Source organism: Danio rerio, chromosome 7 (assembly GCF_049306965.1).
Source record: "Danio rerio strain Tuebingen ecotype United States chromosome 7, GRCz12tu, whole genome shotgun sequence".
Taxonomy (NCBI): Eukaryota; Metazoa; Chordata; class Actinopteri; order Cypriniformes; family Danionidae; genus Danio; species Danio rerio.
In genome coordinates this window covers 6,470,001-6,482,500 of record NC_133182.1, presented here as the reverse complement: position 1 = coordinate 6,482,500, position 12,500 = coordinate 6,470,001, and the positions used below count along the sequence as shown (strand labels likewise).

The 12,500-nt window shown below is 37.6% G+C and overlaps 1 protein-coding gene across 4 annotated transcripts in view; it reads left to right on the top strand.

Moving 5' to 3' along the window:
* Nucleotides 1–12,500, top strand: part of capn1 (calpain 1) — a 71,478-nt gene that overhangs the window by 21,490 nt on the left and 37,488 nt on the right. For all 4 annotated transcript variants that reach the window (XR_012382364.1, XR_012382366.1, XR_012382365.1 and 1 more), the window contains 2 exon segments: nucleotides 2,140–2,209; nucleotides 7,379–7,497. Coding sequence is in view for 1 of the 4 variants with exons in the window: in NM_213459.1 (NP_998624.1) it covers nucleotides 2,140–2,209; nucleotides 7,379–7,497 (189 nt within the window). In the remaining 3 variants the exon portion in view is untranslated.

Here is a 12,500-nt window from a genome sequence, read left to right as displayed (position 1 = left end):
GTTTCAGCAGGGTGTTTTCACACCTCTACTTTGGAAAAAGTCAGAAAAGTGGGCGTGTCCAGCTCTGTTTAGGGGGCAGTGTCGGAGGAAGAAAAGAGGCTTGGTATGGGAGTGTCTATTTGGGCGCGCTGACTTTCAGAGTCAAAACACACACACACACACACACACACACACACACACACACACACACACACAGGGGACAAAGTGACGGTGTTTACATGGACATCTGTAGTCGAATTATTTGCCAAATTATTAAATGGTGGACTTTAACTGCAGTTTGGCTCTTTCATTCAGGAAATTCAGTCATGCCCCTCGTGACAAACAAGATATTTGATTCAAGGCGCTGCTCTAAGCGTGTATTTTTCATGCAATATTTGATACCGCACGGCGAATGAGAGAAAAAAAACTCAGCATTTCCCGGAAACTTAGATGCACACGGCAGGTAGCGTCAGAAAGCCGCGTGTGTTATTCTGGTCACAAAATCCAACACGAGGTTATAGTTTGGTTGTAGTGCTAACTTGTTTACACTCGGTGCAATAGTTTGTTTGATGCGAATAAAATACGAACTGAATAAACAAAGAGCACTGGTCGCTCACTTACCAAATCTGTAGAGACAGGACAATCACCAGCAACTAGAGCCGCGTCTTTATTAAGAGGAGACTACAAGCGAATCCGGATCTCAGCGTTTGCAGATGAGAACAGCTCTCAGGTAAACAATAATCCTCCTTAGACACGTAAATTATTGTTGTCGAGCGTCGCGTACACTGTTAATCCACACGTGACTCCAGCTGCGCTCTCACAGAGAGAAAATAAAAACAAAACTTAACTGCAGCAAACTATAAAAGCAACACTTCACGCTTGTTTTGCCAACACAATGTGGCGTCTCTGTCGTCTAAACACTGTGACAGTAATGAATATTAATGAAGTTGCACAATAGAGCGCGCTGATTGGTTTGAACCAAGCCTTACTCATGCATTAATGCATCACACTGTAAGACGTAATAAGACACACTCTGGCACAGTCGTCCAGTCTGCACGCTGGAATACACGCTATTATGTCATGACCGTGACGCAGCTTCAAAAATGCGTTTCAAACCGGAAGTACGAATTTGCTTGAAATAACGCAAAAACAACCAATTTACACTTTTTAGTGAAATATAGGTGTCCTAATAGTGTTTATAGCAGTGTGGGACACATATACGACTGTCAACAGCTCAAAACATGTGATTTGGTGTTTCGTGACCCTTTAAAATTGGCCAATTTAGCATTGCAGTCAGTGAGCATCTGTTCTTCCTGCAGTCAGCCCCCAAAGGCCAGTCGATGAATTGCAGTTTCAGTTACTTCCGTATTGGCTTCATGAGAGAGAGCAGGATGTTGCCGCTTGGTATATATAGATACTAGTATTCAGATAAAAGACTTAAATAGGTTGAATAGTCAAATTAGACTTGCATACTTAAATTCACACACAGACGCACGCTGTAGATAGAGATATATGAGCAATTCCATGCATATGTCATCCTTGCCATGAAAAAAATTAGGTTTTCGACAAAATAGCAAAACCGTCTCTGTGTTTTTTGTGTAGGCTTGTATTTTACAAAGCTTTAAAAATACTCAAAAATGTCTCTGTCAGGGTTTTCAAACGATTATATTTGATTTTCCAAAGTCACACAAGTGGCAATTTCACATCAGTCACATCCATAATGGAGATATGTCACATCCATAACGACACTTTTCCCTCATAAATGCAAAAATGTCAAATAAACTAAACTCAGTCATGTTTGTCCTATAGTGAGCCGACTCTTATCCTGTAGATTAACATCGTTTCTTTTGGGTTGTGCAGTTTAATTCACAGAATTTCTACAAAGTATACCTTATACTGTAAACTCACAGAATTTTTTGGTCACATCCATAAGGCACTTTTATTTTCCTCATTTAAAACCTAAAAGTTGTTCACAGATTGATATATTTCTGCTCTGTGGCTAGTTGTTTTGAAAAATAGAAAGAGATGTTTCAGTATAATGCTAACAACATATACTTTCTTTGTGAATTTATGTTTTGAGTTTTTACTGCAAATGTCACATCCATAGCGCTGGAATTGCTCAGGTATAGATGTAATGTAGCTGTGTTTGTGTTTCTTCAGGAAATGTGTGCGCGTCCTCAGTTTATCGTGGATGGAGCCACTCGCACAGACATCTGTCAGGGAGCGCTGGGTGAGTCAGGAATTCACCACACACACACACACTTTACCACAGTTCAGCACACACAACCCTTTACCACAGTACACACCACTCTACAACCTCAGTTTACTTCAAACATTCTCCAGACCAGAGAACAAGAGATTCTGGAAACGGTTTCCCGCTTGCTCACACACTCACTCAATCTGTCTTAATGTGGATTTCCCAGAGACGTAATATAAATATATATATATATATATATAAGGAATGCCACGGTTCTCAATATAATATTGAACTGTACGGTATGACCTCCACGGTTCAATACGCGCTTGTGAATTGCGGTTTTCTCGGTTTTGTGTTTAAATAATTTATGTGCGCTTTATATCTCTCCAAATTGATTGTATGCCTTTAAAACCATGAGCTGAGATCAGGAAACTCCTCCCCGTGTGTAAATATCCAATCACTATGCTCTAAAGTTAGGGGGCGCTTAACCATTCCACACTTAAACATTGCGAGCGGCATTGATGGCAACAGTACAAGGAAGCGCCAGCAAAGTGAGGCAACAGTACGAGAAAGTGTTGCCATCTTTCAAATCTGCAGAGTGAGGACATTTTGATTTTGGCGGTAAGTATAATGCCAAAAAAGAAAAAAAACGGTGAACAAAAAAATACCTGTGTGCAAGCATTGTTTTACACGTATAACCATGACTGCACATCTGCAGCGTCATCACCCAGCAAAAATAGCAAAATAGCAGAGAAGGTATTAAAGTCCTCCAAATAGCAACAATCCCTCGCTGAATCTTTTAAGCAAACATACTCAACTTGTTCTGAGAGAAACGTAAAATAACAAAGGCAGTGCGGGTGTTTATTGCTGAAGATTTGCAGCTGTTTTCAGTGATGGGAGATGTGGGCTTTTGTCATTTTATAAAAGCACTCCATCCGCGTTACAGACTACAGTCTCACATTTTTTCCTCACCGAGATAATTAAGATGGTTTATTTATGTTTACTGAAGTACAAATATATTTATTTGAAATGGTCAATTCATCTTTATTATCTTCACATGTATGTTTATTTTCAAAGTGCAGGATTTTATGTGTTCCCCAGTGTGTACATGGGCTACCAGCAGCTGGCAGATTTCAGTGTTAATTTTTTCATACAATACACTAGGAGCTAGTGTACTTTTCTTGGCTTTTAAGTTAAACAAAATGAGTATTGCAATAAATCGTTTTTTTTTTTCTCCTTAACCTCTTACTGTTCCTATTGCCTATAGAATAAAAAATTAAAAAAAACACGTGTCAAGCCATGAGAACCGAACCAAAAACAGTGTTAAAAAACGGAGGTGTGTATTGAACCATGGGCTAACATGAGGTAAACATTTACTGGTATCGCTACACTTGTGGGGACATTTGGTCCTTATAATGCAAGTAATACAAGGTGCGCACACATGCAAACACATTTTAGTTCTACTAAATTAATTAAAATGTAATATTAATTTAGATTTAATATCCAATGACAAATGTAAGGCTGAATTTCAATCATTTATTCATTTTCCTTTAGCTAAGTCCCTTTATTCATCAGGGGTCACTACAGCAGAATGAAACACCAGCTTATCCAGCATATGTTTTATACAGCGGATGCCCTTCCAGCTGCAATCCAGTACTGGGAAACATCCGTACACTCATTCATACACACTCATACACATACAGCCAATAATCTCATCAGTTCCCCTGTACCGCACGTGTTTGGAGGAAACCGGAGCACCAGGAGGAAACCCACGCCAACACATGCAAACTCCACACAGAAATGCCAACTGGCCCAGCTGGGGCTCGAATCAGCAACCTTCTTGGTGCAAGGCGACAGTGCTAACCACTGAGCCACTTCGATGGCCATTTAGAATGAATATAAACCAAAATGTATCCTAAATTTGATTAAAATAAAGTTTTCTGTGTGAATATTAATGCAAGTAGTAAATTATTCCTGTTTCAGGGTCACATAATCCTGCAGAAGTCACACTAGCACCATGATTTAGAGGATCAAGAGAAACGTATTATAAAATCTGAAGACAGTGAGTTTTTTTTTTGTGTTTTTTTTTTTTTGTTAAGGAATCAATTTTGAGGAATCTAAAAGCTGAAACTGCTTTAATTTTTTTAAAATAAATTATTAATAAATAAATAAATAAATAAATAAATAAATGTGTATATGCACCACAAATGCCTTTAGTGTCACTCGTAATCATTTTAATACATTAAGAGTTTTAATACATTTTGTTCATACAGAGTGTAATATATTAAAGTTTAATAATTTTTTATTTATATTATTATTATTTTCTTAAGTATCTAAAAAAAAACTTCTAAAGCGGTTGTGAAGCATTAAATAAATGTGTGTTTGAAAAATAATATCTGTGACCTTGCATTTCAAATAAGAGCATTTTAATAAAGTGAACGGACTGAATCATCTGTAATGGATCGTAAACAAAGCGTGTGTGGTATTTCAGAGTGCAGAGTTCACAGCTGTGGCGTTTTCTCAAGCGCGCACACACACACACACACACACACACACACACACACACACACACACACACACAAACACACACACACACACACACTCATGTAGAATTCATTAAAGCTCTGCAGGCGTTAAATAAAGCGCTGCTGTCGCTCGGCAGAGCAGATTATGCTTTATGATGACATCATCACCAGATATGATGTTTGAACATGCAAAACCCTGCAGGAAGAGCTATGATTGGCCAGGACCATCTTGTGCTTAAAAAAAAAAAAAACTTCACTAATAGTGTCAGATTCCAAATAGTTGTTTTTCAGCCAAATACTGTCCTAACCATCCACACATACAAGGAAAAGTTATTTATTCAGATTTCAGGGGCCGTATGTATAAAGCTGCTCAGTGTAGATTTTTACCCTTAAGTGTGTCATAACTTCACGAACTACTTTGTTTTACTTTTATTTCTAGACTTAAGATTAAGTGTGATTTATAAAGGTTCTTAAGTGTTAAGACTTTGTCTCAACTCCTACATTATTAAGAAGTAACAAGATGGTAGCAGAGAGGAGAGCACACACCTTTCGAGAACAAAAGAATGTGCTGCAATTTTACGGGCACAGGGAGTTGCTAAAACGTTTGATCATGAAGGTATTCTTTTTGTAACTCATCTAGACAGAAATGCAAGAACTTCTTACACTCTACGAAACAATGCCTTAACTGCAGAAATGAAGGTAATGATCACTCTGCGTTTTTGGCGACTGGAAAGATGCAGCAGTGCACCAGCGATGACTTAGGCCCATCACAATCCACAGGCAGATCATTGACTTTCCAAGTGACCTCCAAACTATACAGCAAAAGCAAGCGGCTTTATGAGGATTGCATGCTTCCCTGGAGCCTTCCCTTCCTTTGTTGGAGTCATTGATGGCACTCAATCACACCATTGCTCCGACTGTAAATAAGAAGGCATATGTCAATAGAAAAGTTTCTCTTTTTTAATCAATAGGGTTTTAAACTTTGGTCTTTCTTTTATATACAGCTAAGAGTGCAATTTACATTTATGTGACTTATCAGCTTAATGACTTAAGTAGCATCACATTTGTCCATGCAGTCAATCAATTTGTGCAAAATGCATGTGCTTATTTGTATGTATGTATTTGTAACCACTTTATTAGGATATTTTAAATTATTGAATAATTTTATTGTATGAATTCATCTGTGAATGGTGTCGTGCTGCTGTGATTTCATCCTTGCAGGTAGAGATCTGCGCGGGACTAAATTTTGAATCCCGCTCCCGTCCACACCCGCCAGATTTTAGCCCGAACCCGACCGCTCCCGCTTATATTAAGCACTTGTTTTCCCGTTGCCCGACCCGCCCCCTTTTCTACCTGCCGCGCCCAATCCCGCTAAAGACCGGGGGGAGAACAAAACCGAAAATCACCCAGCTATACAGTCCAGACAGCCTATAACAAGCTGTCTGTATAAACACACACACAGCACCAAGCACACACACAGGCAAAGCGCTCTCTCTCATTCGTGCGCGTGCACTCACTAACACACACACACATAAGCACCAAGCACACACACAGGCAAAGCGCTCTCTCTCATTCGTGCGCGTGCACTCACTAACACACACACACATAAGCACCAAGCACACACACAGGCAAAGCGCTCTCTCTCATTCGTGCGCGTGCGCTCACTAATACACACACACTCACACACACACACACACATAAGCACCAAGCACACACACAGGCAAAGCTCTCTCTCTCTCTCTCTCTCTCTCTCTCTCTCTCTCTCTCTCTCTTTCTCTCTCTCTCTCTCTCTCTTTCTCTCTTTCATTCGCGCGCGCAAGCACACACACACACACACACACACACACACACACACACACACACACACACACACACACAGCAACAAACGAGCTAAACCAACACAATCTCATGGCAATTCGTAACTTTCATTTAGTGGCTAATTCGTACAAATTCGTACGATCTAATTCGTACATTTTAGTACGATTTGCGTATCCCCCAGCCTCCTTTTTAAAATCGTACATTTTCTTACGACTCGTACGAATTAGCCACTAAACTGCCAAAACGTAAAATACTTACGTTTTCTCGTGAGATCAGGCTGGCTAAACACAGCATCGCGCTATTTCATTTACACACATACATACTCGTGCTCACTCGGGAGTCGGGAGCTATATTGCTAGACAGCCCGCTCCCGTCCAAAATTAAACCCGTTACCGACCGCTCCCGCGATTTATTCAGAAATTTATACCCGCGCTGCAGAACTGGTCGGGTCCCACAGAAATGCAGACCTCTACTTGCAGGTTCCTGATTCAGAGGTCAAGGGCGGCCATTTTGCGTTTCAATCATTGTAGTCCCTAATTTGCAACACTTAAGTCAGAACTTAAGAATCAGTCTCAAACTTTACTGAAAGTGGCTTTTAGATTCTTTATAAATCTCTCCTACTCTTTAAAAAGTCCTACTTCTTACTAAGAATTTTGTGACACTTAAGTCAAAGTTTACGACTACTCTTAAGCATTTTTTAAAAAAGTTTTATACATACGGCCGCTGATGATCTATAAATAATTCCCAAATATGTCTAGTGTTCTATTAACGCTGGACACTGCATAATAACTACTTTCCCTCACGTCATCTTGTGTAATATATGTGTGTGTGTGTGTGTGTGTGTGTGTGTTTTGCTCAGGTGATTGTTGGCTGCTGGCTGCTATCGCGTCCCTGACTCTGAATGATAATCTGCTGCATCGCGTGGTGCCGCACGGACAGGACTTTGACAGCAGATATGCAGGAATATTCCACTTCCAGGTACACCAGAAAGAAAATAAAAAAGACGAGACAACAACAGCAATCCTGCCTGACATCATAGCTGTAAACCCTCAGTGAACTTTGCTCTGTAAACACACTGCCAAGGGCAATGCTGTCTGTGTGTGTGAGTAAATAACGAAGCGCTGCTTAGAAACACTGCACATACAGAGACAAAATTATTAATAGCCCTCTTATTTATGATTAAGTGCATTTACTAAAACATTTATTATTAAAGTATGACCATTTTCACAGTATTCTCTATTAGAGAAAGTAATAAATCTTAATACAACGTCTTAAGTCTAATTAGCCACATTTCCACTGTGGGGCCAGTGTGAGACTTCAGTCACGATTTTGTCATCTGAAACAAATTTGGGAAATCCTAAAAGATTCCTGAAATCCTTGGTTAAAATCGTTGACTGTTGATTAATAATACTAATATTAATAATAATAATAATACATTTTATTTACATTGCGCTTTTCTCAAACTCAAAGCGCTAGGTTTTTGGTTTTTGATTGTTGGTTTGACTTGTTCACAGACAGCCGCTTAGTGCCCGTTGCGATCAGATTTTTCCTCAGATGAGGTTCTGGCAGAATCAAGATTTCAGACACTTTCCTGCAGTGTGACAACAGCTGCGATGAACTGGGGGGTATTCCAGAAAGCTGGGTTAACTTACCATCTGCTAAACCCTAAACTCTCGGTTGAATTACCCAAAACCTGCTTACCGTGACTATGTTGGTTCCAAAACAGGTGTTAAGAGTTAGTTAGATCAACCTCCTGAAGATAACCGCGGGTTAATGCGCGTGCACGGCACACACCTGAAGGCATTTTCAGTAGATCGCCGAATTCACGAGTCACCATAGAAAGTCACGGTGAGAAAAAAAGGGCAACGCACTTTACAGAGGCGAAACTGGAGGTTTTAATCTCAGAGATTACACATCTGCTTCAACGAAGGAAAGAAATATAGAATAAGAAATAGATAAGAAAAGAAAAAAAATAAATAAGAAAGTTTGTTAGTTCACTAAATTACACATGCCACCCTCCATTTTATTGTAATGATAAATTAAACTACTCTTTAACATCCTTTTTGAGTATGTTGTGTAACCATTCATGCATTTATTTTTCTTGCCAATAATTTCTTAAGGCCACAATATGTGTATTGACTAATAAGGCTTATAGAAATTGTAATCTTTCTGGAGCTAGAACTCTGTCCAAAGTCATTAAACACAGAAACATTATCATAAAAGGTCAAATTTAATTACTGGAGCTCTGTATTTAACACTCTAGAATATTATTTCTGTCATGCAGCTAATAGAAAGAGGCCTGTATACTAACTGCTGTGTCCTATAATAAAGGCTTATCAGTGGTTGAGTTTTTGACTTAAACCACACAATCTGTCACTGTTGTAAGTGATTGTTGTCAGGTAGCTTTAGATTCTATTTATGCTTTTTAATTTGCATGCAGACGAAGTTCCTTCTGCCTCAACTAAGAAGCAGTTTAAGAATCTGTCTGCACTTTTCGATACTTGAATATTACTCTTGGATCACAAAATCTTTTATACTGTATATATATTTAAATTCTAAAGTAGCTGTATAAGGTCCATCTTCAAAGATAAATAAAGTCACATGAGCATCACCTTAAGGTGAGAAATGCCTATATGAAAAATATGTTACACGTTGAAAGGTGTGTGTATAAAGCAGTGTACAAAATCATTCATTTTATTTCAGGAAATGAAGAAATCAACAGATCAAACTATTTGATTAAACATAGTTTTTTGACAAATTATATTTCGTAGCACTCTTCCATCTCTTCTGTCTGCTTGGGTCACTGAGATTTCCTCTGGGTCAGGCTGCAGGTAGGGTGTCATCGTATAAGGCAGAAAAGGGTATCTTTTGTCCTCCAGCAAGTAACAATGTAGTGCCCAGTAATGATATATTGTATAATAGAAATATAATAAAAATAAACATTGTGTAAAGCAACATTTGCTTTATAGTTTTTTTTTTTTACTATATTTGTATTATACACTTGAATCATTACTTGCTGAAAATCAGCCATTTAGCCTCAACATATAGTGATGATGTGTTGTCATCACATATGAGCTGGTAAGTGGAAGCAGTAATGAGTTTAATAGTTAAAACACCAAAAGATTAAGGACAGAAAATTAAGTTGTACCTGCACACTTATACTTTGGACAAATTTCATATTATCAGTGTCCTTTAGTGACCGATGGAGCTTTAAAACCAGCTGCAATTAATGCACACAAGCATTTGGAAACCCTGAAAAAAAATTATATTAAAAAATGTAGGTGTGTGCGTGAATGTATACATATGAACGACGTCATACATCTTAAATTATAGATATATTTTCCTACAAAAGACAAAGCTGCCACTTCTTATAATATTATACAGAAAAATGTGAGGGTGCAGAAGGAGAGAAAAAACACAAGATCTGTAAGTAAGATTTGAACTCACTCCACTGTGTGCTATGTTGTTCATGAATGACGCACTGTCCACTACACTATTGCCATGCTCTGAGTCAGCTGTGTAATGATACGAAGTGATTTATGTATAAAACAGTTCAGTGCCAGGCATACTGTACAGTATAGATGGTCCTACACGCTATATTGCCATATTGTTGCCTAAAATGCCCTGACGCGAATACAAAGAGCTGCACTGAATGTTTTCTATGGTAGGCGCAGACCCGCGGTTTGTCACATTTGATTTCAAAAGGTTTGTTAAATACATTAACGATTCTTTTGAAAATATACATTATAAATTTGGTAATGAAAAAAAAACTGCACTTATAACCCTCTCACAATGAAAAAACTTGTATCTGTGTCTCCACATCCATAAATATTCTCATCAAAAGAGCATGCAATGCTCAGTAAACTCTCTGAAACAGACAAACTCTGGAACATAGCAACTTACTCTCTGAAGATAACCTGCTCCGGAGCAGGTTATCTTCAGAGAGTAAGTTGCTATGGCTACTTAACATACCCAGAAGTTACCTCCGATTTTGGAACCAAAGCTGAGGTTATCCACCTACTTACTCTCAAACTTACCCGGGTATGTCACATAACCTGCTTTCTGGAACAGCCCCCTGAAGTGTTATTGAGTATTAAGTTTTAAGTCTTAGTTTTAAGTCGTGATAGTTGTTTTAGACCTATTAATTCTTGAGTATTAAGTCATAAGTCTATTAAGTGTTAAGTCTTACATTTTAAGTTTTATTATGCTAAAGTCTTAATAGTCTTAAGTCTTATTGAGTATTAAGTCTTTAGTCTTATTAAGTCTTAAGTTTTATTAGTCTCAAGTCTTATTGAGTATTAGGTCTTATTTCTTAAGACTTTTAGTCTTAAATCGCATCAGTTTTATTATTCTCAAGTCTTAAATCTTATGTCCTATGATGTCATGATTCAGTAAGACTAATAAAACTTAAGTCTTGAGATTTATTGTTTTTTTTTTGGAATTAAAAAGGATTAAAAGCTGCTAATATTAGTAGCCTGCTCAATATATTATTTTTAGCATATTATTTTGTTCAATAATTGAATTAATTTCACTGGAGGGCTAATAGTTTAGTCAACTGTATAAAGCTGTCAAAGGGTAATATGTTTTTATTGTAGAATAATGCATTCACAGTAATTGTGTTTCAGTGTGAGTGATTATGCTGATGTGTGTGTGTGTGGTAATGTGTGTGTCGAGGGAAGGTTTGTTCACTACACCGTTCAAATAACCTCATTGGCATTATGGGTAATGGGGGCACAGCAAACACAGCAAGAGCTCTTTCACCATTTGTACAGACAGCAAGTGATAATGCAATGCAAAATCCTTCATGTTTGAGAAATAGTTTGGCATGATGGGCATACTCATGAAAGTTCACAGACATCAAAAAAGATGCTTTGAAGCAAGTAGTGAACAAATGCCAAATTCCTCCGTCAGAGATGAAACCTTTTATCAACGCTTACATTATAAACAAGTGGCAAAAGGAATGGGATGCATTAGAAAACAATAAACTACATGAAATCCAACACAGAATTCTAAGACATTTTAAGAATCGATTTGATCAAGTAGTTTTTACCAGATGTCGTATTGGGCATACGAGAATTACACATGGTTTTTTGCTCAACCATTTTGCACAAACCCTACTCAGTGTTTGTGCTGCAAAACTCCTCTTACTGTAAAACACATTTTACTGGACTGTCCTGCTTTTACTGGTTCCAGAAGGACTTTTTATGAAATTTAAGAGGACATTTTTGACAAAGTGAAACCAGAAAAGATTTTAGAATTTTTATCATGTATTAACACAAAAAATCTTATTTAATTTATGTTTTTATTTTGTTTGTTAATTTTTAAATTGTATATTTATTGTTGAAAGATTCTTGCCATGAAGATAGCCTTGGTTGCTGACATGGCACTAAATAAAAAATACATCATCATCACAGACATCAAAAACTGAAACTAGCAAACAACAATTGCAATTGCATCGCACCTTGCGCGGGTGTATGATAGGGCCCTTGTCTTTGTTTTAGAGTAAAGCAAGTAAAAAGGGTATATTTATATATAAATTATAGAGCATGCCTAATCTGACCTGGATTTATTAATTATAATTTGAGTGATTTTTATATTTATTTTATTTAAAGTCTCAAGTCTTTTTTAGTGTCACGTTTTCTTTAGCTTTATTAAGGCACAATCATAATTCTAGCCATTAGCCCTTCCCCTTACCCAATTCTCTTTAGCTTGAAGGCGTAGAGCTAAGGGGAAGGGCTAGATACCCCTTCAAAGGGAGATTTTTCAGGACAAGGGGTAAAAAAAAAAATACAGAATACCTCAGCCACAACGGCTGCATAGCTGCACTCGGAAGTAAGGAGATCCACAAAGTAGTATTTTTTGTCATTATTACAAATTAAAATTTTTATTAATTCTTTAAGAAATATCACATTAAACGGTTACAAAACAAGTTTAGTAATTAACTAGCTTTACGTTTTATAATTAGGACTCTTTGTATTCAA